Genomic DNA, 27898 nt, shown 5'->3' with positions numbered 1-27898 from the left:
TTGGAAGTCTCTTGAACCTGCTGCCTAGTGGGAATATTCACACTGCCGCCTGCTTTGCAAACTGGGCACCCCTGGAAGTTTCTACTTCCTCCTCTGCCTAATGGGGATAATAATAATACTACTTTCTTCTTACGGGATTATTTTTGAAGTTTCAATAGGGTGGTAGTAGTAGCACAAGACTGGGCATGCAATAAACACTGAATAAATTAATATTGTTAATTAATATCATCCTCCTCATCCTCATCATTAAACTTAAGCTCCTTGGTGCCTCACCATACAGTGTCTGGCACTGGTTGAAGCTTAACATGCATTCCAGAAATGAAAATGAAAGAAAGAGAGAATGCCGACAGGAATCGATGATCAAACAAGTCTTATTGTTTTCAAAAAGGGAAGGCCAGGTTAGGCAGTGTGACTTGGTGGCACAGGCTGGTCACACTCCTTTGACCTGGCAGGGCTCTTAGTATCTCTACGTTGCCTCTTCCCAACCTCTCAGGCCTGGGAGGTGGCCTGCGGTCAGGACAACTGGACTCAACCTCTGGCTCTGATTCCTCCCAGCAGCCAGCTTCCTGGTTCTCAGTTCTGCATCTGTAAAATGGAATGATCCAAGCTAAGGTCTCTGAGGGGCCCCGCTGGGTGTGAGGGCGGCAGTACATTCTCCATTTGGGGCTCTTCTTGGGGTTGCTTCCAGCCCTGGACTTCCACTTACCACCTGGGCTCCCAGAGAGTTCCCTGCAGGCGCACCCAAGAAGGAGGAGGAGGGTAGGTTGGGAGGAGGATGGGCGACTGGCTGTGAACTTTGCAGGTCACGTGATCAGCCTCAGACAACTGAAATTGAGACATCTGTCCAGTGGTCTCTGAGGAACCCTGAACTGTGTTTCCAAGGGGCCGCCAGCAACAGCCAGTGCCCTTCCCCTTTGCCCAGGCACCTGCACTCAGGCCCTATGTGAAGCACATCCCACCTGCTCCACGGAAAGCTTCCAACTCTGAGTACCAGTTCCTTCCCCTTCTCCACACCCTGGGTCCCTGGGTCCCTGGGTCCCTCTGCCCCCATACCAGCCTATCTCACTGCACATCTTGCCCCCATGGGTGGGGGCAGTAAGCCAAGCATGACTATGTCCTGCCAAGCAACACTCTGGCTGTGACAAGTCAAAGTGGACTCAGAGTCCCTGCTGCTCCCCCCACTCCTTCCTCCCTTTTCAGCCATTTAAAACCCATAACCTGGGCTGGGGAGATAGCTCAGTTGGTAGAGTGCTTGCCTTGCAAGCACAAGACCCTGGGTTCTATCCCCAGCACCACAAAAAAATAAAAATAAAATAAGTAAGTAAGTAAGTAAGTAAATAAATAAATAAATAAATAAATCCATCCCATAACCTTAGGAAGGAGTGGGATTTCCCTGAGTAGCAGACGAGGGTGGAAATGGCTTCTAATGGCCAGTGGGAGCCTGAGAGAGGGCTGTCGGGTCCTGAGAAGGCCTGGGATGGGGCAGATGCCCTGCTGGTTCCTCATCACTGTCACCACCTAGATGGGCCAGCATCCCCTGCCCCATTCGACTGAGGACCACCCAGAGTTGAATAATGCCCAATAGACTCCCTGGTGTCCTGGCTGGTCACTGGACCCTTCATCTTAAAGGCCGACTAAGCCAGAGTCATGAGTATTATTTTATTTGTTTGTTTGGTACCAGAAATTGAACCCAGGGGCTCTTAACCACTGAGCCACACTGCAGTTCTTTTTATTTTTTCTTTTGAGACAGGATCTCACTAAGTTTCTTAGGGTCTTGCTAAGTTGCTGAGGCTGGCCTTGAACTCGTGATCCTCCTGCCTCAGCCTCCTGAGTCACTGGGATTATAGGTGTGTGCCACTATGCCTGGCGCATGCATTTATTTTTATAGAAACCTTCGCCCAGGCAGCAGGGCAAGGGAGAGAAAGGAATAGGGGAAGGAAACAAAAAAGATAAGGAGAGGGAATGAGGAAAGGAGAGGGGACGTTACAAAGGCGGGAGAAATGGGTCTTGGACAGATCTCAGACTTTGCGGGGAAGAGAGAGCTCTGCAGAGTTAGGAGAGTTCCCTTCTGGCTGCTAAAGTTCAGGGTCAAAGGCCCCTCAGGAGTCACCCAGGCCAACACCCCATTTTACCAACTTCCCTGCAGGGATGGACATCAGTTCCCAACTCAGCTCCAGGGGCTTGTACACCATTCTCCTCCATGCATCGTTGGAGGGCCAAGTACCAAGAAGGCTCCAGGGGCAGAAAACAAGAACACACAGTCTCAGGACCACGTGGAGGTGCCCACAAAACTCCCCCATCCCTGACACTGATGGTGACCCCCAAGCCCTCAGAACTGCTGTGGAGGTGGGGAAAGTGGGTCAGGGAGAAGAGATCGGGGGCTTCTGGGTGCACACCTCCCCTCTCCACCAAACACTGCAGCCACATGGAACCCATGGTGAACAGTTGGGGCTTTTTATAATCTTTATTTGTTAACAGTTCAGGCTATTTTTTCCCCCCATGCTGCAAGAGATGCCAATGCTCATAAAAAAAGTTGTGAAAAAACACATCTATTTTGGGTGATCGGCCTCCTCAAAGCCTCACACTCCCAGCTCCAGAGGGCTCAGGGGACGGGGCCTGGCCTTGCTCAGAAGGTCTGCAGCTTGCTAGGAGCTAAGAATTCTTGGACCTACAAGCACTGACCATGGGTTGGTTCTTGGACCCCCTCTTGTACTTTCTTCTTGGCCTATCAAACTGGGCAGTAGCAACACCACCTGGTTTCTTTCTTTTGCAAACCCACCTGATGGTGAGTCCTGTCTTGAGAAATCCACCCCAGGAGATGTGGGCCAGATCTGCACCGTCGCTGCATATCATGCATTTCCTTGGCAGGCTTCTGTGGTGGCCTTCGTGGTATTACTTGTAGCTCTTCAGAGACAAAAACCAACAAGAGCTTAACTTTCTCTACTGAATGAAGAGCCACTTCAGAGCTGCAGAGAATGTTTCCTAGGGTCCTGGGCCAGCCATGGCTTCCTGGGAAGCCAGCCAGGGTAGACAGCACTGAGGGAATGGATAAAGGGTCTGCACTCCCTCTGCCAGAGGGGACTGGCCAGACCAGACTGCCAGTGCGTTCTGCAGGCTCTGCCTTGGGCAGCTCTGCCGACTGCACAGTGTGGCCAAAGTCCTGTTGCAAAGGTCCAGCTGGACTTGACGATCCCAATAAGCACTCTCACTCATGTTTCCTGTCCCGTCTCCCCTGTCTTCTCCTTCATTTTTTCAGGTGACCCACAGGATACGAGGGTGAACATGGGATTCTTGCACCTTGGTGGTTTACTGTCAGAATTCCTCTCCCTGGTCTCAACCCATGCCCTCTGTGGTCTCTGCACCTGGGAATCACTTGGCAGGGACACAAATGGGAGTTGGGTTCCCCTACACCTATAGACAGGTGTCTGTGAGGGGCAGCAGAGAGAAGTTCAGGAAGAATTAGAGAGACTGCAGCACTGGAAGGGACTGTGAGAAGGTCATCTACCCATCTACTGTCTTCAGGCAAGTGGTACTGTTATCCCCAGTGAGGGACCAGAGAGATTAAGATCCTGGCCCAAAGTCATGCAGCCTGTTTCAGGGTTGGCACCACAGAGGATAATGGCTCTTCTACTTTTGTTTTTTCCACTCTTGGGGACTTCCTTTTCTATTGGTTTTCTCCTATCTCAGCACCACCCTGTCCCTAGGGGAATTTTTACAGGGATCAACCATCCCCCATTACCAACACAGTGCTAACTGTGCCAAAGGTGTTCAGCTGGCCTCTCCAGGCCCTTCTTGATCATTATTGATCTGCTAAAGTTCTAGAATGTTCTTTGGCTTATCTAAACCAAAGATAGTGACTAACCATTTAAGGAAACTAAAGTTGGAGTCCATTGTGGTATTAGATTTTCGATGTCTCTTACTGTGTCTACTCTCTACTCTTTCTCCCCAGTATCTCTCCATTCAGTTTCCTCTTTAGCAGCTCTCAGATGATATTTTGCTGAGTTCCACTGTGGGTCAGGATCTGCTCCAAGGAAAAGGACAACCAATAAAATCCGGGTCTTCTATGCTAGGTGCCTGTGTCAGTGTGGGAAGTCAGTGCTGGAATGAGCCATGAAGTTCACTGTCTCTAGTCTATGAGAATATGAGCCCAAAGAGGAGAGGGATTGTTTTAGTCAGCTTTTTCATTGCTGTGGTTAAAAGACAGGAACAACTTTCAAGGAGGAAAAGTTTATCTGACGCTCACAGTTTCAGAGGTCTCAGTCCACAGATAGCCAACTCCATAGCTCTGGGCCTAAGTTGAGGCAGAACATCATGGTGGAAGCGAAGGGTACAGCAGAGGAGATCAACTCAGAACATGGTAATCAGGGAGGAGAGAGAGAGAGAGAGAGAGAGAGCACTCCACTCAACAGGGACAAAATATATACCCCAAAGGCATCCCCCCTAGTGACCTACCTCCTCCAGCCACACCTACCTGCCTACATTTACCACCCATTAATCCATTTAAGTGAATTAATGCATTGATTAGGTTAAGGATCTCATAACCCAATCATTTCACCTCTAAACTTTCTTGCATTACCTCATACATGAACTCTTGAGGGACACCACATATCAATAGCATAAACATGGACTTGTCCGAGATCACACAGCTCCTAGGATAGAACCCAACCCTCCTGATGGACAACTGACCACTCTTTTCCAAATTACCCAAACAGTCCAGAACATGCAAATGCATCAAGCCTGGGACGGGCCATGGCCGAGTTCCTGGCCCTTACCTAACTCCTTGACTGCCTTAGACAGCAGTAATCCTGCTCTTGTCATTTGGGCTGATCAAACCTTCCCTTGGGTCACTCGCAATGTGCTTATTCCCTTTCTCCCCTCTGCCTCCCCTTGGTCCTGCCCTCTCACTTCCATCCATCCCAACCAGGATCCGGGGTGGGGGTGGGGGACACAGAGCCATGGAAGCCCATAGAAGGCCTCTCTGAATAGCATGTGAGTAGCCACTTTGTGGCACCGTCCCCTCTCACCTCAATTTCCTCTCCCCAAATGTTCACCCCCCCATCAAACACTGATTGGAAGTCTGTGGTGTGCATGCTGAAGCACAAGGCTCCAGGCTCCAGACCAGCATGAGACACGCCCTTTCTCTTTATGTGCAGGACTGGGAATGGAGCCCGGGGCCTCAAGCACACTAGGCAAGTGCTCTACCACTGAGTTACACATCTCCAGACCTGAGAAACCCTTTGGAATAAGCATCATTCCTTCCCTAAAGAAGCACACCGTACTGCTAGGGAGAGAGACAGCAACATGACTGGTCTTATTCGGGGAGCAAAATAAACAGCAGAACTCAGATTTGACAGGGGGTGTTCACAGTAGGTTTCCTGGAGGCATTGGTGTGAGGCTGAGACTTGAAAGACAAGGAAGCATTATCCAGTGAAAGGGGTAGGCAGAGGGACTGTTTTCGTGCCGAGGAAAGCCCTTGAGCAAAGACCCAGGAGGATTCTGTCTCCTCGTAGGGATCTGATGGCACCCCCTAACTTCTGGGCAGAGAAGCAGAGAGCCTCTAGGCTTTCCTGATGGCTCCTTTGCCTTACCAGGGCTCTGCATCTTGAAATGCCTCTGCTTTTGCTCACAGTTGGTTTGGAACTTTGTACCCAGAGCAGGCTGGGGGTGCTACCTGCCCCACAGTGCACATTGCTGCGGGTTGGGTGGAGCACATAAGGTCTCTGGGGTGGGTTCTAGGAGGCACCACAGTGCCAGGACAGGGGTGCAGTGGACGCAGGGTTAGTAAGTCGCCTCTGGAGTTGCACCTGGGACATGAATGGAACATGCAAGCTGGAGGAGGAGCTGGCAGAGGGGTCTGCACAGGCTGAACTGGCCCTGGGAGGGGCTGTGAGAGTCCCAGGAAGAGGAGAGCTGGTGGGACTGGCCAAGAGCCTGTGGCATGCATGTTTCTGAGAACCAGTCTGGAGGCTTCCCTCCCCAGACTAAGCCTCTGTGTACAGGGCAGGCTGTGCCCAGCATTAGGAGAATGAGGTGGTGCCTTTTGGGAACAGGCTCAAGGGGTTTGTGTTACTGGGAGGGGGGAAATCACAGATGGCTTTGGTGAGGAAAGAGATGCTGGGTGGGGCAGGTGGCCAGGAATCCCTCAGCTGCAGTAGGCATTGCCCCCAGAGCAAGCAGGCACAGCATTGGCATCTCAGGCTCACCAGGAAGGGCCGTGCAGCTAGCCAGTGGTGGGGCAGAATAAACAGCTGGTTCTGAAGAGTTCCTCAGGACCACACCAGTGACTCCAAGCTGCAACAAATGGGCAGAGAAGACTGGTGTGTGTGTGTGTGTGTGTGTGTGTGTGTGTATGAGAGAGAGAGAGAGAAAAAAATAGAGAGAGAGAGAGTGTTCAGCAGCCTTTCTGGGAAAACTTCCCACCCAAGCCTGCCTTGTGCCTTGAGAAGTAACCTGCAGAAAGAAAAGCAGAGTCTCAGGGTTGGGGTGGCAGGCCCAGGTGAGAGGCTGGCTACCTGTGCTGTGACGGCTGCTGCTGCTGACAGCTGGACAGGGAATAGCACGGAGTGGGTCATTGATGACTCCTTGCTTGCTGGCGAGGAAACCCAGCCTCAGGTATGGCCCTGTTTTCCAGATTCTGGCATTGGAGGGCTGGGCAAAGATGAGAGTGAGGTACCAGATCCTTGACCCTGGAGCTTCCATAAGGTTGTCTTGAGCAGCAGGAAGGATGGAATCGAGGGTCCAGAAAGTGCCCAGGTAGCTCTCTGGAGCTGGACACAGGGAACATGGTGTAAGTGGGAGACCCCAGCATGCCATGGAAACCCTGAGAAATCTCATACTGTGCTTTTATTTGGTGCAATTACTCTTTGGCACATAGAGGAAGAGGTGAAGCTCTTCCATGCCAAATGAACACACCTGAGCACCACCTAGTTTCTTTCATAGACATGGATTTTAAGTAATATTTTTGATTTTATGGAGGCTGAGTCCTGACCAGAGGTGTGAAGTCATGCCCTCAGTCACTGTCAACCTTGTCTCCAGTTCTAAGTAGATTAAAGAGGGCGGGGAGCATCCTTCAACACTTGAGCACCTGCTATACCTTAAGCAGGCCAGAATGCACCTTTGTCATGAACACTTTCACGGGTGACTTCTGATTAGATGCCTTAACAGGTGAGAAACATGCTTCAGGCAATACGAATTTCAGGTTTTTTGGCAGTAAATTTATCTTTCTAACCATATTTTGTATAAACTAATATGAAAGTAGATTTGCATTCTCAGAGCACAAGATGAAGGCGTGATGCAGTGCGGGGGGAGGGGTTGAGATGGGAGGCATGCCAATCTGGGCTTTAAAAACAGTCCGGGGCAAATGACAAGATGGATAAATCCAGGAGTTGACTATTGGAATTACGCACAGTTCCGATCATCATAAAACCAATTTTGAATATGGCAGCTTCTTTCCCATGGTCCATTACGCACAATAGATGTTAGAATCACCCTATTTTACAGAGGGGTAAATCAAGACAGAAAGTCCAAAGAGGATTTAGGCACCATTTCTGTGGCTAGTGTTTTGGTGTCATTCCTTTCGGAGGTCAGAAGATATTAGTGAACTCTCGGTCACAATAGGATCGCTAGACCACTGAAGAAGGCCTAGGTCGGTGGCTGGTATAGAGGTACAGGTCCCCAACCCAGAAACTCACTATGGGCCGTGGCCATCAGAGGCTCAGGCTGTAGCTGCAGAGATGGTGGAGAGAGGAAGGCCCACAGGTGCCAGGAAAACTCCAAAGGTGGCACAGGTATGGAAACGCTGTTGTCCCCCTGTGGGCAAGTGGCGGAGGCCTGGGTTTGAGGGAAAGACAAGGAAAACGTTCGTATTGCACTCTCATTTCTTCCGCGGAGCACTAAGAAGTCTCTGAGTTCCTTTACAACCTCCCAGAGGGAGAGGGTGAGGGGCGGAAAACCCCGCGCTAGTCCAGTGAGGCGCAAGAAGCAAGCCCACATCCGGTGGTGAGCCGAGACCCACCCTTGGCAGCCCGGGGGAGGGGAGGGGAGGCGGGATCAAGGCGGAGCCCCTGAGCGCCCAATCCTCGTCCTTCCACGCCCCTTCCACGCCCACACCCCCTTTCCACCAACCGCGCGCCACGGTGGGCGGTCCCTGTCACAGCTGCCGTTCCTGGGTGCGATTTTTTTCTCCCCCTCGTCTCCCTTTTTTACTTTTCCCGTTTTTTTTTTTTTTTTTTTTCCTTTCCTTTTTTGTGAATGAAAAAAGGAGGTCGCGAGCGGTCCCCGGGACTGCAGCGCTAGGTGTCTTCGCAGCAGCGCCTGAGCCGGGGCCCCGGCGCGTAGCGGCGGCGGCCTCGCCCCGCTCCCTCCACTCCAGCGCACGGTCCGCAGCCTCCGCAGTACAGCCCCGGCGGTGGCTGAGCGGCCCGGCAGCCCCAGGTTGGAACGGCCGCGCGCAGCCCCGTTCCGCGCGCCTCCATGACATTGGGCGCCCGGGGCGCGGGGAGATGCTGATCCGGAAGAGGCAGTGGCTGCAGTGCAGCGCGCGCGGCCGCTCGCGGCCCGCGGTCCGGCCTGGGCTGCTCTGTCAGAGTTTCTGATCGAACGCGAGCGGGGCCCGGAGCCTGCAGCCCCAGCAGCGGCGCGGCGACGCCGGCGTCGTCCTAACTTGCACGCGCGGAGTGACCCCAGACATTTCACTAAAATGAGCGTGCTTAGCAGGAAGAGATGTGTTCCTTACACTAGAAATTACCCCGTCACATGTAGTGGTGTAAGTAAATGATTAATTTCTATTATGGCCGGGTTGCCAGCAGCCTCAGCAACGCGCCGCCTCGCCCTCCTGCTGCCTCCTGCGCCCTCCCCGGCCCTGCCTGCGCCCTCCTGCCTTCCCCTGGGCTCCGCTCTTCCCTGGGCTCCGCTCTTCCCTGGGCTCTTGCTTGGGCTGCTGGGTTCTGAGGGGCGAAGAACTATCCTTTTCCGGTATTTTTAGGGGAAGGAAGATGACTTGCTTTGGCGTGGCGTGTCCCTCCCCTTTCCTTATTTATATAAAAAATGTTATATTGTGTGTGTGCGGAGCAGCGTGTAAGGCGGGGAGGAGGCCCAGAGTGGCCGACGTGTTTCTGTTTAAAAAAAAACAAAAAGCAGAAAGCGAACAGTGGAATTTGGGTATTTTGCCTGCGGTTGTGGAGATGTTTGAGCTCTCAACTCCATTGCAGTCTGCAACTGAGTTCTGGCAAACTACTGGTGGCAAATCTTCAGCGTTGTTTGTTAATGTTTCCACATTCTAGGCTGAAGAAGGCTTGTCGTGTGTTTAAGCTTGCATTTTTTTGTTAAGATGACCATTCAAGATCCCTTTGGGCCTTGCTTTCCGTTGGGTCTGCTCTGGGATCCATCTTTCAGCCTTCCCCATATTACCCTGTCGGCCAACCCGGCGGGAGCTCCTTTAATTCCGAATCCACCCTCTGCTCGCCTTTCTCCAGATACTCCCTTCCTATCCATCCTGTTTGATTTTTACCTTCATTTTCAGGGTTTTCCTTCCCTTTCACGTTTTGTAAGATGCAGGATGTGGGATATTGGTTGCTAGGAGACAAGTCAGGCTCCCAGGGAGATTCTGTCGTTTCCTTGGCAACCAGACTAGGGCAGCCACAGATGAACAAGCCTCCTATCAGCTGTGGGAGGGAAAGGGGGCCTTTTCTGAGCTCTGCAAAGAGTGTGTGTGGGGTGTGGGGGTGGGAATGGGAGCCCATGAGGTTTGTAGCTAATCTGAGCACACCTTTGGCTCTGGTCTGGGCTGAGTACAAAGAGCTGGGAGAGCAGCTGGGTAGGAGGCTGTTTTTGGAGAAGGGGACAGTGATCCTGGGACAAGAGTTGGGGGGAGTATATATCAGTGACTTTGGGATTGTCATGGGAGAGAAGTAAATGGAGAGTTGTGATACTCAGGGCAGGATGGCAAGGAAACTATAGTTTATGGAAGGTAGTCAGGAGGCTCTGAAGGAAGGGATGAGGCAATTATAAGGAAAAGTCTAGAGTCATTGGAGAAGAGTGTGCCAGAGGGAAAGGGGAAGTTGAGAAGCTCACTAGTGGGTTGTATCATTCTGCATCAGCAATGATCCAGAAAAGTAGCCATGTTCTAGAGCAAAAATTATATTGCTGTTGGCACACCATGTCCAGGACCAACTCCTTGTGTAAGGCAAGCCTGATTAGACCCAGAGTTCTGCTGGCTTAACTGGGCCAGTCTGTATCTTAAAGAGAGATATAATTACATATATAGATATGCAATCTAGCATTATATAATACAACATTACATAAGGAGGCAAATACCTCCTTTCACCCAGGCTCTCTTGGCACAAATGAATCGAAATTTAGAAGACTTTCTTCCAACGCCCTCATACCCATTTTCTGGAAGCGGAGACTGATGTCCACAAAAGTGAAACTATTTGTCCTTTCCTAGATTGGCCAATGAAGTTTGCTGGTCAGGCAGTTGGGACAAAAGTGGCATGTGAGGCTGATAACAATTGGGAAGTAGTGGACAGACATGCAGGGAAAGGTGAAAGGGGCAGCTGGGAGTGGTGGAGGAGGGGGTGTTCAGCCTCGTGGCAATCTAGGAAGTATGGTGTCTAAACTCAGGGCCCAGTATTTGTTACTCTGCTACTTGTTGGTTGGCTGTCCCCTACTTAACCCTAGAGGTAGCATGAAGTGCACTTGAGTGTTTTAATCACAAAGTAGCTGAACTTGGACGAACACTGCTCTGCTGGGGTCCTGGCGTCATCCCCACTATCAAGATGTTCCTGATTGTAAGAACCAGGTCCTCCTGCATGCCTCCTCCTACCCACTTCTGCCTCTGCACCTGCATGCTGCTAGAATTGGAACTTTAGAAGGAAGTTCTGCTGGCCAGTGGGTTTTTATCTTCAGCTTAGGGCAGCTGCACATAGGGAGCTGTAGTAGGGATTCTGTTTCTTGTTATTCACTTATAAAACAGAAACCACACCCAGATGACTCCTCCTGGTGCCCACACATCCCTTGATTGTCTGACTTGAGACCAAGAACTGTCGAAGTGGGGTTCCCGGCCTCAGCTCAGGAGAGAAGAGGGAGGAGGGAGCTGCTGGTTAGAATAAAGGGCCTGCTGGGGGAGGATGAGGAAGGAAGAATGATGCAGACAGTTGCCATGGAGACCAGGAGGGAGCTGCGTGGAGACCCCTTGTTGATTCAGGGTCCAGGTCCTGTAAAATTCCAAGAAGGAGAAGGAGGCTGTCTCATTGAAAAGTCCTTGCTGCACTTTTTGCTTAGGTTGCTGAGCTGCATCCACTCGCGCAAATCCCAGTTGCCATCGTTACTTGGATATTTCGGTTCTGCATTCCTGCATGCTGGCATCCAGTTACAGCCCGGCAGGAATGGAGCTCTCTGCTGCTGCTGGTGGCCTGGCTTGCAGGCTGGATAGCTCAGCAGCGAGGTGCCTGGGCAGCCTCCAGGACTCCTCTGAGCCCAGCCTCTCTTAGCCTAGGAAGGATTATTCCATGTTGTTCTACCCCCAGATGACTTGTTCTGCACACAGGGAATGTGAGCCAGGGCAGGCCCATGACCCTGGAGAAACCAAGCTTCGGAATAACGCCCACCCTTCCCCTTCTCCCCTCAGCCCTTCCAGGAGGGTGCTGCCATCCTCAAGGGAGGCTGCCATCCAAAGCTCTCTTGAGCTCCTGGTAAAAGCTTTTAAAACACTGACATGACATTTTGCCTGCAGAAGAACCTTCTGTTTGTTCACTTGCACCATCCCTCTCGGGGGAGGGGGGGCAAGTTTCTTCCTTCCTGCCTGACACTGAAGGAAACCGAGGCAGGCATTGAGATTCAGACTGAAACTTTGACCTCTGCTTCCTCCAGCAGCCCCTTCCCCACTTGGACAGTAAAGTGAGCTTCTCCAGGGGGGCAGCAGTCTGGGTCTTTCAGTTTGAGAACCTTCCTCCTAGGAATGGGAAGTGCTGAGGAGGCAGATCCTACCTTGTCTGGTGCAGGATATAGGATGTTGGGGGCAGCCCAGAGAGGGGATGGACTGCCCACGGGCCATGGAGGCATCATCGGGGCCATGCTTACTCCCACCTCCATCTCAAAGCTGGTCCCTCAGCTGAGGGAGACACATGGGCAATATGCTAGACCCCAGGTAGAGGAGGGGAGGCCTGTGATCTAGGCAGGTGCATCTAGAAACCTCCATAGCCCAAAGAGGCTGACAGGAAAAAGCTCTCGAGTCTCCATAAAGGGGCTAGAGTTGGAAGATGGACACGAGCAGGCTGGAGCTTGGAAATCCACCACCACAGAAAACCAGGGAAAAGAGGAAAGACCAGGAGAGCTGCTGCCCAGCCCTAACAAGTCCATTAAATTTTTAAGTGGCCCAGCCCTACGGCATGCTGGGAAGGGGTGGGGACCTGGACCCAACTCTGCTTCTCTCAGCTGTTTGTTCTGTTGCTGCCACAGCTGAGGGAGGAGGAGGAGAAGAGAAGGGGAGGAGTGAGCTCCCAGGCAGACGCTCCTCTCTCTGGGGGAGTGGGGACAGGACAGGCCCTGGGTAGGCTCCACCTTGGGATCTCTTATAGGCCTTCTCCATCCAGAAGCTCAGCTAGAGGATAGTGGGGACTGGAAGGAGACAGGTGGTCATCTTGGCACTGCCCCTCTCAGCCTGAATGGGTTCCTGTCTCCTCAGGTCCCTGCAGAGCAGCTTCCCGGAGAGTTACCCACTCCTCTCTCCTTCGTCAGTGCCAGTGCTGGACACAGGGACAGCCCCAGCTGAGGAGGGCTGCATGCACTGGCCCTGGTCCTCAGAGGAGTGGTATGCCAGCCTGTCCTGACCACTCCTTTTCTGCCCCTCAGGTCCCAATTAATGGATTCTGACATGGATTATGAAAGACCAAACGTAGAGACCATCAAGTGCGTGGTGGTGGGGGACAACGCCGTGGGCAAGACCAGGCTCATCTGTGCCCGGGCCTGCAATGCCACCCTCACTCAATACCAGCTGCTCGCCACCCATGTGCCCACAGTGTGGGCCATCGACCAGTATCGCGTGTGCCAGGAGGTAAGGCTACAAAGGCATTTGGCTGGGGGTCCGTGCTATGCATCTTCCCAAGTTGTGGCTTGGTGTCTCCAGAGCTCACAGGAGCCCCCTAGGGATGGGGAGGGGGCTGGAGCAGAAGGAGCCCCTGGGAAGGGAGGTAAGGGGAGCCCAGCCCAAGGGATGGTCTTTGCCCATTTGTGTTCTCAGTGGCTGAGCTGGAGCCTGGGACCCCAGCTTTGGCTGGGTACCATATCTCATGCCATCACAGTGCTCCATGTGGGGAATCCTAGAACTGAGGCTTGGGAGAGGTGAGAACCGAGTGGGGAAGATCTGCTACCAAAATATCAGAGGCTTGTAAATAGATAATTGCAAGGAAAGCTGGGAACCAGAGGAGGGTCTCCCTTCTGTATTCACGATTCTGCGCTCTCAGGGTTTCTTTTGCTTCTGTGTGGCTTGGAGGCTGCCCTCATTGAATCTCCAGAGATTTTACTTGAAGGAGCATGTCGTACAAGGCACATAGTAGGGGCTACCAGCTCTGTCCCTCCACCCCTCATGATGCCAGAGAACATCAGAATTGTAGGTATCCGGCCCCAGAACTGTCTCCCCTCTCCCCTCCAGGTGCTGGAACGCTCCCGAGATGTGGTAGATGACGTCAGCGTCTCCTTGCGCCTCTGGGACACCTTTGGAGACCACCACAAAGACCGCCGCTTTGCGTATGGGAGGTAGGGGAGTCCTGGACTGCCTGAGAGAGCCAAGCGGGAGGATTTCCTGCTTTTCCAGGGAACTGAGCAACTCTGTGGAGTTGAAACTGGGAGGAAGAGAGGAGAAAACAACATGGAAGACACTCTCAGGGGTGGGGACAGCCTGGGCTTGGAGTCCAGAGGCCGGGTTTCAGTCCCAGCTCTGTCACCTACTAGCTCCGAGATGATTTTTCTCATTGCGAGATGATAAAATGGTAATTTCTAACTCTCAGAATAGGTGTGAGGCCAAATGAGTCTTCGAGCTCTGAAATGCTACATAAATTAAAGGTCCCTTATTTGGCATCGTGCAGAAGATCCTAGGAACAGGGTCATAGGCCAGGTGTGGAGCCAGTGTAGGGAGTGCAGGTGGGCACACGCGCCCCTCACCCCAGGAGCAGGTACCTCCTGCCAGCTTTCTCTGTCAATAACCTCTCTGTCCCACCCCCAGATCAGATGTGGTGGTTCTGTGCTTCTCCATTGCCAACCCCAATTCCCTCCACCATGTCAAGACCATGTGGTACCCAGAAATCAAGCACTTCTGCCCCCGAGCACCTGTCATCCTGGTGGGCTGCCAGCTGGATCTGCGCTATGCCGACCTGGAGGCTGTCAACAGGGCCAGGAGGCCCTTGGCCAGGTAGGGGTGCTGTTGCCTAAGGAGGGGAAGGGGCGCAGAGGGAGGGTATATCGCCCTGGCTCCGTGGTCTACCCTGAAGGAATCCTACAGAGCCTTACTTCTCTCCCTGAATCCAGAGGAAGCTCATGTCCGTTCGTCTATGGATCCATGTGTTTATTGCACACCTACTGTGTGAATAGCACTCTGCTCAGCACCATGAGGAAAGACAGAAAGGATTATTTTCATGAGAAGGACTTATAATTTTGTTGGAGATAATATAGCTGGCCCTCTGTATCCATGGGTTTCACATCTGTGGATTCAACTAACTGTGAATGGAAAATATTCCCTGCCAAATTGGGTCTGTATTGAACACATGCTGTTTTTTCCTTGTCATTATTCCTTAAACAAGGCATTATGATGACTATTTACATAGCATTTACATAGTACTAGTTATTATAAGTAATTTAGAGATGACTTGAAGTATAGGCGATGGTGTGTATAGGTTATATATAAATATCACAACATTTTATATGAGGGACTTGAGCTTCCATGGATTTTGGTGTCCAAATGGGATCCCAGAACCAATCCCCCTTGGGTACTGGGGATGACTATATATGAACAGGTTAAATACCAGCATGCTAATTGCCAGACCGCGAGTTGATGCTATCACTGCTTTGAAGTAGGGAGGTCACTGGGGGCTGGTATAGATACAGAAGGCTTCCTGGAAGGCTAAGGGATTGGAGGTGGACCTGAAGGACCTTGTAGGAATTTGACCAGACAGAGAATAAAGAGCAGGGCAGGAGAGAGGCCAATGACATAGACTCTGAGCAGAGTCCCTCCAGCCTGGGGAAGAACGGACAGGCTCTCTCCACCGCTAACATGCTCGGTTTCTCTTCTTGGACCTGCCAGGCCCATCAAGCCCAATGAGATCCTTCCTCCGGAGAAAGGCCGGGAGGTGGCCAAGGAGCTGGGCATACCCTATTACGAGACCAGCGTGGTGGCTCAGTTTGGCATCAAGGACGTCTTTGACAATGCCATTCGCGCTGCGCTCATCTCCCGTCGCCACCTGCAGTTCTGGAAGTCCCACCTGCGCAACGTGCAGCGGCCTCTGCTGCAGGCGCCCTTCCTGCCCCCCAAGCCCCCGCCCCCCATCATCGTGGTGCCCGACCCCCCCTCCAGCAGCGAGGAGTGCCCCGCCCACCTCCTGGAGGACCCGCTCTGCGCGGACGTCATCTTGGTGCTGCAGGAGCGGGTGCGCATCTTCGCCCACAAGATCTACCTCTCCACCTCCTCCTCCAAGTTCTACGACCTGTTTCTCATGGACCTGAGCGAGGGGGAGCTGGGGGGCCCCTCGGGGCCAGGGGGGCCCCGCCCAGAGGACCACCGGGGCCACCCTGATCAACACCACCACCATCACCACCACCACCACGGGCGGGACTTTCTGCTTCGGGCAGCCAGCTTTGATGTGTGCGAGAGCGTGGACGAGGCTGGGGGCTCCGGTCCTGCCGGCCTCCGAGCCTCCACCAGTGACGGGATCTTACGGGGCAATGGAACAGGGTACCTGCCGGGCAGGGGTCGCGTGCTGTCTTCCTGGAGCCGAGCTTTTGTGAGCATCCAGGAAGAGATGGCGGAGGATCCTCTGACTTACAAGTCCCGGCTGATGGTGGTGGTAAAGATGGACAATTCCATCCAGCCGGGACCCTTCCGGGCGGTTCTCAAGTACCTGTATACTGGGGAGCTGGGCGAGAACGAGCGGGACCTCATGCACATTGCCCACATCGCTGAGCTGCTGGAGGTCTTTGATTTGCGCATGATGGTGGCCAACATTCTCAACAACGAGGCCTTCATGAACCAGGAGATCACCAAGGCCTTCCACGTTCGCCGCACCAACCGGGTTAAGGAGTGCTTGGCCAAAGGCACCTTTTCAGGTACGGATCATGCTTAGAAGTCAGGGCGACTGCGTCCTGACAGCTGTCGGAGGACCTGTGTTCCATTTACATTCTGGTTTGGTTTCAGGACCTGAGGCCCTGGAGAAGGGACTGCCTTGCTCTTGAAGAGGAAAGCTTGGTTGTTAGTGCTGTCTTGTAGCTTCGGAGGGAAGTTGGGTAGTCGGGGATCAGTGACTAGCCTTGGCGTTGATTATCTCACACTCCCGCTGTGTCCTTATGTGTTGTGTCTTCTCCCCAACAGATGTGACCTTCATCTTGGATGATGGCACCATCAGTGCCCACAAGCCCCTGTTGATTTCCAGCTGTGACTGGATGGCTGCCATGTTTGGGGGGCCGTTTGTGGAGAGTTCCACCAGGGAGGTGAGGCTGAGGATGGGAAAGGGAGGGAAGGAGGGGACACATGCCATTTACACGTGCAGTGCCACCAGTTCATGGTATTTGCTTCAGCACTGACTGTGCTGAGTGCCGAGTGATGGACCCAGGAATGTTATGAGATGGTTGCTGATATTCCAGGGGAGGCATTTACAGTGACATCTTCACTCCATAGCTTGGAAAGCACTTCTGTACATTACCTCACACACAGCATTCCCACGTCAGATGTGTGGCTCTGGGAAGGGCGTGACTTGCACACAGTTGTGAACAGAAAAGAGCGTTCAGGACTGGATTTTTACATTTCACCCTGGGACATATGAAACAAGTAGAAAAAAAAAAAATCAGTGTGTTCCAAACTGAAGTCACTAGTGTCTTCAAAGGTAGGTTTTATTCTTATTGAGCTCTGGTGAGATCAACAAGTCAGGAGAGACTGCAATTAAAAAACTAGTCTGTTACCAATCCCAATGGCAGAGGGGACCGTGCACACCAGGGTACCACCCCTGGAAGCACCAGGGTGGTCAGGAGGTGGAGGGTTTCTGTGGGAAGGAAAAGTTGAGGCAGGTTAAGCAGACTTAGGCTTGCTAACTTGAACAAGTTCAGTGGCTCAGGGGCATGGGGAAATGTCCTAACTGTCTAGCACCTGGCTCTGGTGTGATCAGGACAGTGGCATGGTGGCCTGCTGTGTGAGGGCCCTGGGCAGAGGCAGTGGTGAGGCTGTGGGCTCTGCACTGGGTGGTCTGCAATATAATAAAAAAGACATGCTCGCCAACGACCTCTTTACTGTCTCTAGGAATTGGCTAGTCTTGGGAGGGACAGATCTGCTAGGGTCAGCGATTCTCTAAATGTCCAAACATCAAAATACAGAATATAAAAAGGCAGCCCTCCCCACCTGTTCTTCCCAGATTCCTCTACTTGCCCCGGCACTGGACTGGAAGCCTGAAGGGAGAGAGTCTATCCAGGTGTCCTTAGAGTTGCTCTGAGTCTGCTCTTTTTCATCCTCCTGGCCAAGCTGAGTGGCCCAGGCCTCAGCCGTTCTTCTTTGAATCCTGGAACACTAATTACCCTCACTTCACCTTGTGGTTAATAAGGGTCCATTTTGTACAGATGCACTTTTAAAAGTCTCTCCCCTTGCAGTTTCCAGCTGGTGTGAAATTGCTTTTGAGTACAGGGACTAGGTCTTTGACTTCTGCCAGCTACCTGCCACCCGCACCCCCAGGCCTATCTTAGCAAGGGCTCGCCAAGTACTTGAAGGGAAAACTGAACGAAGAGCAATTCAGCATCACATCCTGCAATCCAGAATATGAGCTTCCAAAGATTTCTGGGAAACCACGTACTTAGGAGGCTAAGTGAAGGGCTGAGACATGAGCCACTGTGAGGTGGGAGTAGGGTTAGGATTTCTAAGTGTGGCCTGGGATTCTCTGAAGCCCCAGGGGCCCACCTGCCCTGGGCGCTTCTCAGTACCATAGACACCAGCTTTAAAGCTCTGGCCAATTCCCAGTGTGCCCAGACTCCCATCTGATAAGAGAGCAGTTTTTGTTGCCGTGCTTCTCTAAAGAGATCCCGGAGGCCCAAAGCAGCAGCTTTGAGCAGCCAGAGGAACCAGCTGGTGTTCCCTTTGCTCATTCTGTATCCCACTTCAACTGCTCCCTGCAGGCACATGAGGGTTGGGGTGTAGGTGACTGAAAATGAAATGACTCCTTCCAGCATCTTCCAAGCCACAGTGACTTCAGAAGGATGCCACTGAGAACCTAGATCTCTTTAGAAGATGTCCATTCACTATGCTCTCAGCAAACTGGGAACCAGCACCGCTATTGCCGTGGGCCCGGGCCTTCTCTGGGGAGGTCCTCTGTGCGTGTGTAGACACAGCAAAGAGAAGGCTGCCTGCCTCGGGGAGACCAGCCCTGTGGACCCGGGCTGCTGGGTTTCCCAGGACTCAGCTGCTCTTTCCATACACTAGGCCTCGTTGTCACCTGTCCTCCTCCTTCCCCCAGGTGGTGTTCCCTTACACGAGCAAGAGCTGCATGAGGGCGGTGCTGGAGTACCTGTACACTGGCATGTTCACCTCCAGTCCTGACCTGGATGACATGAAGCTCATCATCCTGGCCAACCGCCTCTGCCTGCCGCACCTGGTCGCCCTCACAGGTAAGTAACCAGTGTGCTCGGGGACCTCGCCCTGGGCTGAGGCCAGGAAGACCCTGGGGATCAATTATGTGTCTCCTGTCCTCTCTTTCCTCCTGGGGACAGGCTGTAGTGCCAAGGGAAGAAGCTCCCGAGAATGAACCCTGCTGGGGCATGGGCAGTTTTGGTTGAGGATGTGATGAGAAGAATGTGTGGGAGACATGTTCTATCGAGGCGCTCTCCGAAGGTCATTTGGGTGCCATAAGGAGGTCTCCAGCAGGGGACAGTGCATCATGTTCTTAGCTTGGCTTCACTCAAGCAGCCTAAGACATCGACAAAGAATAGAGCAGACTGTACCTGTGCTTTCCCTCCTTCTCGGCTTCCTCCTTCCCCTTCTTCTTCTTTTCTTTCTTCTCCTCTTCCTCTGCCTTCAACTTCCCCTTCCCTTCCTTCTTCCAGAAACAGAAAACAAGGGTTCACTGCCATTCCTGATTCCTTAAAAAGACTGTGAGAGCCAGGCGTGGTGGTGCACCCCTGTTATTCCAGCCACTCAGGAGGCTGAGGCAGGAGGATCGTGAGTTCAATGCCAGTTTCAGTAACTTAGTGAGACCCTGTCTCTAAATAAGATACAAAAAAGGGATGGGGATGTGGCTCAGTGGTTAAGCACTCCTGACTTCAATCCCTGGCACAAAAATAAAAGAACTATGAGAGCCAGAGCTCAGCATTTGGAATGGGCCAATCCCAGAACCCTCTGTGTTGGGCCAAGAACTGGGCCCTTGGAAGGTCAAGCAGCAGGCATCCTGGGTCAGGGGTCTGGGGAGATAAAAGGTGCTATTGGAGTGAAGGGAGTCTGAGGCCAAAGACTCAGGCAGACTGACGGCTTCTGTTGATGTTGGAGCTGGTATTTGTGTGTTGTTGGATTGGTACCAGTGCTGGTGTTGAGGTCAAGTTTAATATTCCTGGATACGTCTTTAGGGCCAGAGACGACATCTTCAGATATTGAGGTGGGGTTCAGTCAGGGAAGGACCAGTGTCAGAACTGCTGGGACCCTGGGAGGATGATCAAGACTGGGGCACAGACACGAGGGAAAAAGCAATCTCATGACAAGAAAGGAATTATAAGGTAGAGTTTGATCACACGAAGACGGCAGAAAACATTGATCAGAATCAGAATATTAAGAGCTGATCCTGCAGTGGGATCCAGGGGCCCCAGCTGGGGGCAAAAGGGACTTTAGGACAGGGAGTAAGGAAGGTGTCCCAAGATTATAACCACAACAGTGTGTCATTCACTGCTGCCCATGAAAAACAGTGCACTAACATTTCAAATTCTTGGACATAGTAATTCTACTTTTAAAAGACTGTCTCCAAAGAAATGACCCCAAGGAAAAATAAACTACAGAAAGATATTGCTATAATTTCATTTCATCAGGGCAGGCAATTGGAAGCGAGTCAAAGAAGTACCCTTGGTTAAGCCCACGTAGTGAATTCTCCCAGGGCAACCATTAAAAATGTCAAACTGCTCGCCGCCTGGAAGCCTTATGATGACATTGAATGGCTTTTTTCTGGAAATGCTCCATACACACAAGAAAACAGATGCAAAAATGTGTCCATCTACCTTGTTAAGGATCCATGGGAGAGAGAGAGTACAGAGTTTCGTGTTACTGGTGATGTGTTAAGTTTTGTGAGATATATTTTCTATGAAGTTTTTTTTTTTTGGATTTAACACTTGTTTGTTGTTAAATATAGCACAAATATATAAGCTTCATGAATCGCATGTTCACCTTTTTTATATTCATTATATTTTGCTACTTTATAACCTTTAGGTCAACTTATCTCCCCTTCTCTTTTATTTATTAAGGCATTAGTTACACAAAGTTCAGCCTATATTCTTCTTTTTAATTATCATCTTAATGAATTATTATAAAGCAGAATGTCTTTCTGATCATGATGCATGTCAGGGGATGTCCTACCCCATGGCAGATCCCTCCCACCTCCCCCGAAGAACCCCCACTCTTTTTTTATGGTAATGTTCTACAAACTCACTTCTTTTCCCTCCTTTATAATTTGACTATTCAAGTGCACTTTCTTAGACACTGTAGTATGATTTTGTTTTTTTATTGTAACTTTTAAGTTGCTTTTAATCAATGTATACCTTGTCCACTAAAAAATTCCTCTGAAATTTATTTTTTGAAAAAAAAGCAAACATTGGTCTTTTGTTCCTATAGAGTTTTCCAATATCTAGATTTTTGCTCATTGCATTTTATGGTGTAATTTAACATAATCCTCTGTCCATCCTATTACCTATAAACTAACTGGTAATTGAGTCTGGAGGCTAGACCGGTGGCATAATTTTATTTTTATAAGGTTACTTTATAGCCTTATAAAAATAGGTTGTTTCTCTCCATCAAGAGGTGTAGATTGTCTGTTCTCTTCCTTTTCGTCATATTAGTAGCTGTTGAGTATTGTTTCCTGGATCTACGAAGTTATTGGTGCGATACAGTAATATTCCAATTTGGTCATTCCTTCTTCCCTTATCTTTTGGAAGATTTCTAAAAAGAGAGAAACTCTCCCTCACCTACTGTTTGGTTACATGGTTGTATAGTTCATATAGGAAAGACAGCCAGGTTCTTGATTCTTTCCTTTTATTTTCCAAATTTTGAGAAAATTTGTTTCCTATCATCCTTGAGAGTGACCAATTAATTTGAATGTTTTAAAGTAGTCTTATGAACTTTTGGATTTGGACACACTTGGTTGATTTTAATTCATTGCAGTTATCCTTCTTGAAGCTCAAAGAATGTACTGTTAGCCAGTAGGAGTCTCTCTGAGTTGGCTTCAGAGCCTCTGGGATCCCTTGCTTTCTGGAGTGGTGAGATATTGTAAGGTCCTCTTGTGTATTTCATGCTCCAGACTTGGAATCAACCATATCTTCCTCCTCCTCCTCCTCCTCCTCCTCCTCCTCCCCAGTGGGGGGACCCGTCTTCTCCTCCTCTTCCTCCTTTTTTGGTACTGGGGATCAAACCCAGGAGCACTTAACCACTGAGCCACATCCCCAGCCCTTTTTCGTATTTTATTTAGAGACAGGGTCTCGCTGAGTTGCTTTGAGCTTCACTAAGTTGCTGAGGCTGGCTTTGAACTCACAATCCTTCTGCCTCAGGCTCCTGAGTTGCTGCCACTGCACCTGGCCAACCATTTCTTTAAGAAGTTCTGGTTTCTTATAGTTGGAAATGGAAATTCTATTTCTGTATATGAGGATGCTCATTGCTACAGGGTGGTTATTGTTTCCAGGTCTTTTCCATGAATGGAGTTGGGCAATGTATTTATCTCTGTGTGTGTGTGTGTGTGTGTGTGTGTGTGTGTGTGTGTGTGTCTGTTTTGATGGGGGTCAAACCCAGGGCCTTGCACATGCCAAACAGGTGCTGTATCACTGAGCTATATCTCTAGTTCTTTTTAAATTTATTTTTGAAACAAGGTCTTGCTAACTTACTCAGGCTTTTCTTGAACTTGCAATCCTCCTGCCTCAGCCTCCCAAGTTGTTGGGATCATGGCCATGCACCACCGTGCCCGGCTAACCCGTAGTTCTAACTCACAGTTCTCAGCCTTTTTCAGCAAACATGAAACTTCCCTTCCTGTCTGTGTCAGTGCCTAATTCTGTGGGAATTCACCCTGTGTTTATTAGACTACATGGTGGAACACATAGTATGAAAAGTCCTCTTAGTGGTTTTAGATCTTCTGTCACTCCCACCCCACCCCACTGAGGAGTCTTGCCCTCATCCCACATAAGTGACCTGTGGCCTTTCCTTGCCTGTTGGGACTTGCCCTTGGCCCTGACCTCTTTTTGCCCTGCAGTGAGCCTGTGCCGTGGGGGTGTGAGTAGCTCAGGTCCATGTGTGTGGTTCTCAGCTTATTGCTGACTGTGTGTGTCACAGAGCAGTATACAGTGACCGGGCTGATGGAAGCAACCCAGATGATGGTGGACATCGACGGGGACGTCCTCGTGTTCCTGGAACTGGCTCAGGTACCGTGGCAGGGGATGAGTCCACCGCAGTCAACTCTGGGCAGTGGACAGGAGAGCTGGGCGGGTGGTAGGTAGGAAGGAAACCCTTTGTCAGAGTTGGATTCCTCGTCGGGTGGACCCCATTTTATCCTCCATGGCAAGAAGCAGCTAGAGCACTCCTAGACATTCTCAGAGGAAAGCTGGCCACGGAAAGAAGGGACTAGGCCACCTCGGGAACCCAGGCTCAGCACTGAGGACTCTCCCTTTGAGACTAACTGCCCTCCTCCTTATTTCCAAACAAGCAAGCAAAATCTCCCATGCTCGCCCCGCGATGCCAGACGTTCAGCCACGGAAGTTTGTCTTATGAAGTAGCATGGTGGATGCCAGGGCTGCCAACACTCCGGGCACGGCCTGCTCTCAGCTGGTTGCCCGTGCATGGTGGAAAACCACCTCGCCGCAGACTGCTGAAGGGGCAAGGGCCCAGGAGGGCAGGTGCAGGAGGGAGCCCCCTAGTGCCGTGGATATCTGTAAGGTGGATGCCAGGGGCTAGACCATGGTGAGGTGGGATTGGTAGTGGTGCCCAGGAATCCAGATCAAGCATCACCCTCCTCAGTCCAGGTGGGCGTGCCTCTGGAGGTGGGGTTCGCACTGTGCCAATGCTGCAGCTCCGAAGGAGACTGTAGGCATCTCAGTACAGACCCGCTTCTGTTCCCTCCCCAGTTCCACTGTGCGTACCAGTTGGCCGACTGGTGTCTCCACCACATCTGTACCAACTACAACAACGTGTGCCGCAAGTTCCCCCGAGACATGAAGGCTATGTCCCCAGGTGAGCACCCAGAGCCAGCACCACAGCACTTGCTCCCTGCTTGTGTTGGTGCAGCCTCAGCTTGGGTCCACAGCTCAGACTTAACTCCAGGAACCCAAAGACTGCCAGTGAGCTTTGGGCCTCACTTGACCTTGGTCATGGGAGCAGCCTGCAAAGGTATCTCCATCCAAGCAGAGGGGACCCTGGGAAAAGCACTGGCCTGGAGGGCTGGGGAGCTCAGGACCTCAGACACCTCACTCTTCCTCTCTGGGTTTCTATTTCTCAAAGGTTCAAAGAAGTCTTTGGACGAGAGTTGGCAGTTTTCAGACTCTTTTGGACAGTATACCACAGTAAACGTTACGTTGGATATCATGACGCAGTACTCACATGGAAAAGCATATAAAAAATTTAAAATGCTGTGCAGGACCCTCTAAATTGGTTTCCCCACCTGGGAATGGCATGATCCACAGCTTGGACCCCCCCTCCAGGTCTAAATATCCCTTGCAGTTGCCGGCAGCTCTGTTTCTTCTTAATTAAATTCTCAGGTCCAAGAGCCCAACACAGAATCCATGGGCTCCAGGGAGAGATGGCCCTGGCCTCCCCCAGGAGTCCGCCACTCAGTGTTCCTGGGTCTTCACCGGGCTCCTTCCGCTCTGCTCTGATCCTCTTCCCACTGCAGGGTTGTAGCTACACGGGACCAGCTCTCCCAGCCCTGTTCTCTCCTGTGTTTTCACATGCGTTACAACATTCTAGCATTTTCTTTCTAAAGCCCATTGCATCGCTTCCTCGATCCACACCTTTCATGGCTCCCCACACCCTCCAGAATAAGGCTGCCCCTCCCTCAAGTCTGACCTGTGCCTTACTGCCGGTCCACCTCCTGATTCCCCCAGACCTTGGCTCTGGCCAGAAACTTCTCTCACCCCCCAGCCTTGCAGAATCCCTTCCTGCTGGAGGCCTTGCTTCTCCCTTCTCCCTCACCCCCAACCTTGCTTCTCCCTCATCCCATCTTGGTCTTTCCTGTTTTCTTCCCAATACCCAGGGTCCCTGACTTACTTTTTTTTTTTTTTTTTTTTTTTGAGTGACCATGTGTGAAAGCAATGTGCATTGAGTAGAAATTGAACTTTGAACTTGACTTTTTCCTGGGCTAGTGATGTGATGCTGGTCAGCGGCAGCAGCTACAGTTCCCAGTCAGCCATGCAATCAGGAAGGGAAATGACCTCCATCCCATGATGCACTGTGCTGCTAAGCATGGGTGCTCCATAGGTTAGGTGGATCAAGTACATTTTTGACTTACTGTGGGCTGATTGGGCTCCTCTCTTTGTTATCCAGAAGTGCCTTTCCCGGGTCGACTGTGGACATCTCCCTTGGGCCTTTCATCTCCTTCAGGGGCTCTGTGCAGGAGACCATGGGGTCCTGGACCACAGGGTCAGGGTGTACTTGGTGCTGGCTTGGAGGCAGGTCTTCAAGGGCCGGTGGACCTTCTTGGCCCCCACCCTCCTCACTAAGCCCTGTGCATTCTGTTCCAGAAAACCAAGAGTACTTCGAGAAGCACCGGTGGCCACCAGTCTGGTACCTGAAGGAAGAGGATCACTATCAGAGAGCGCGAAAAGAGCGGGAGAAGGAGGACTATCTGCACCTGAAGCGGCAGCCCAAGCGGCGGTGGCTGTTCTGGAACAGTCCCTCCTCACCGTCCTCCTCTGCAGCCAACTCATCCTCCCCGTCTTCATCCTCGGCTGTGGTCTGAGATGCTGCCACCCTCTTCTGACCCTGCTGCTGTTGTCCCCATTTGCCTTTGTCCCTCTGCTCTTGTGCATCACCCCCGCCACCCACCAGGGACAAGGGGACCCACCTCACCAGGACCCTAAGGGCAGAGCTGTTCTCACCAGCCAACATAGCTCAGCCAGAGAGGAGCCAGGCCCTGCTGGCGGGACCCCAGTTCCAAGGCAAGACAGGAGATACCTTCTGGGAGGCAGGGAGCAGGGGAAGAGCCAAGAGCCCCGGCGTTTTCTCTCTGGGTTGGAGGACCCTAGAGTCAAGGGGAAAAGCCTCCCAGCACAAGGGTTTGCCTGTGTTTCTGGGTCTCCGCTCTGGCTGGGGAGGCGGCCCCCTTCCCAGTGAGCAGCCAGGGTCCTGCCTCTCTTGCCACGTCTTTCCACCAACAGACTTGACGGTTGCAAATGTTTTGTGGGCATTTCCACATGAAGCCTACTCAAATCCTCACTGGAGAAGTCAGGGTAGAAACGAAGCTGCAGAGCTCAGCTCAAGGCTTCGACATCCCGGCTGCAGCTGTAAGAGGCCATGCATGGAAAAGCTCCCATTCTGCTGCGTCCCTCCCAGGCTGCAGGCAGTGCGGTCTGATTTGTGGGTAGCAGAGGTAGCACAGAGCTCCAGGCCTGGAGGCAGTGCCTCTTGGTGCAGTGAGCACCTTCTCCCGTGCCCCTCCTGCTCTCCTCAGATTTAGAGATGGAAACCAAAGGAAACGGCTGGACTTGGGGAGGAGGGAGGGGTGGGGCCTGTGTGTAGCAATCCCATGCTCCTCTGGGCCCTTCCCCAGTCTCTGGGCAGCACTGCTTTTTATTGGGGTGGGGCAAAATTAGCAAAAAAAACCCAAACAAACAAACAAACAAAACAAAAACCAAACTCAAACGGAAACCACCACCAACGAAAACACTCTATCCTCTATCTCCCCAAAGAATGGAAATCAGAAATAGACCCCAAATAGCTTACATTTTTATAAAGCCAAACAGAGGCCCCTTGGCTAGGAGGTGGAGGCTCAGTACACCTTCAGCTCTGATGCCTTTTGGGAAAGGGCTCCTTGCCTGCTGTGGCTGAGGACGCCCTGGGCCTGCCCGCCAGCCCTCAGGGCAGCCCAGCTCCTGGCCTGCTGTGAGCTGGTGACTGAGGTTGTGGGGGTGGAGGGGAGGGCTTTGGTCTGGGACTCCAGCAGCACTGGACCCCTTCCTTTGCCCATTTCCAGGATGTAGACTGCCTCACATTCTGAGGGTGAGCCCCCAGAATGCTTAGGGATGATGTGTTTGGGGGGCTTAGGACAGGGGTCAATGTCAGCCAAAAGGACAGTTGGAGAACAAGAGTCCCATGGAATGAAGGGTCCCGGGACATGAAGCCCTGCCTAGCGCTGGTTTAGGATGAAGGGGAGAATTGAACAGAAGGAAGAGCAAGGTTAATCCAGGAAAGAAGGGTGAGCCTGGGGAACTAAGACAGCTTGCCGCCCCTACGCTCTTCTTAGTGCCGTGAGGTGGACCCTGGTGGGGAGTGGCAGAGCCAGGAGGCAGCGAGTTGAGAGCCAAGGAGTCCCCTGAGAGAGAGGCTTCAGGAGGAGGGACTGGGTGGGTCCCAGGGCGGGTCAGTTAGGTCTGTTAGAGCAAACCCAGAAACCAAGGCAATCCTGCAGTGATGGTGTGGGGCCTAGGCCCCGAGCTCTGAGCCTAATCCTTGTTGCGAGGCCCAGGCAGGGGCAGGTCTCAAGTGGCACGAACCCGCGGCGCCTGAGCCCCGCCTTCCAAGACCTTGACTGCCTCCCTCCGGTCCTCCGGGTCAGCTGGCGGGAAGCCAGTCGTGTGCTGCCCCCTGCTGGCTGTCCAGCCTCCCTGCACCCCAGCTCTGCCCACAGCTTCCAGGGTGAGGCTGAGGTGGGGGCGGGGCATCCAGGAGCGGGGCCGTGCAGCCTTGGCACCATCCCTTTGTGGCAGGGGACTAGGTGAGAGGGAGAGCTCAGTTCTGGAGAAGGGGCAATGGGTCTCCCAGGTGCTTGCAGGGCTGAGGAACCTGGAGCCAGAGTGGAAAAGCCAGTGGGGAAGCCCACAGGAGAGTGGCCACAGAACTCCCTCCCCAACCAGGGCCAGCTCATCCCTCAGGGACCCGCCCCACACAGCCCTGCAGCCCAGAGAAACCACCTTGGGAGGCTGTGGGTGAGCCAGACCAGAGCAGGTGTCCCTGTCCCCAGAAGGAAGGGCAGGTGGGGAGAAGAAGGAGGTGCTGAATTTTGGCCCCCCAGGAACCGGCCCTCTGGATTCCAGGGAGGCAGTAGAAACACCCCCCCCCACCCCCCCCCCCCGCCAGGCCGACCCAAGGAACAAGGGGGAGGGAGAGGGCACGGGTTACATGGGGGCAGGACATCTCCCCAGACTCGGGTCACTCAGAGCTGGTTCAGAGGATGAGAGGATGGGGGTGAAAGACAAAAACCACACCTCTTTTTATATAAGGTTTCATATTTAATTTGGTCATGAATTCATAAATACATGAGTATTTTGTACCTGA

The 27898-nt window shown here is 52.1% G+C and overlaps 2 protein-coding genes across 2 annotated transcripts; one reads left to right on the top strand and one right to left on the bottom strand.

Moving 5' to 3' along the window:
• Positions 1-300: 300 nt before the first annotated feature.
• Positions 301-12388, bottom strand: LOC124982646 (uncharacterized). The gene is made up of 7 exons (XM_047549639.1): positions 12384-12388; positions 8125-8707; positions 7692-7830; positions 6513-6767; positions 2780-2904; positions 2133-2232; positions 301-585 (listed from the first exon to the last, which is right to left on the bottom strand). Exons 1-7 carry the CDS (start codon positions 12386-12388, stop codon positions 467-469), a joined length of 1326 nt encoding a protein of 441 aa, XP_047405595.1. The 3' UTR covers positions 301-466.
• Positions 8236-27898, top strand: Rhobtb2 (Rho related BTB domain containing 2). Its single transcript, XM_047548894.1, has 10 exons — positions 8236-8764; positions 12850-13051; positions 13649-13752; positions 14219-14404; positions 15293-16311; positions 16574-16692; positions 18696-18846; positions 22748-22836; positions 23536-23641; positions 25147-27898. The coding sequence occupies exons 2-10, from the start codon at positions 12860-12862 to the stop codon at positions 25362-25364; spliced, it is 2184 nt and encodes a 727-aa protein (XP_047404850.1). The 5' UTR covers positions 8236-8764; positions 12850-12859; the 3' UTR covers positions 25365-27898.

This window comes from Sciurus carolinensis, chromosome 4 (genome assembly GCF_902686445.1).
Source record: "Sciurus carolinensis chromosome 4, mSciCar1.2, whole genome shotgun sequence".
NCBI lineage: Eukaryota > Metazoa > Chordata > Mammalia > Rodentia > Sciuridae > Sciurus > Sciurus carolinensis.
The sequence above is the reverse complement of the archived record's forward strand: the minus strand, read 5'-3'. Positions and strand labels throughout refer to the sequence as shown.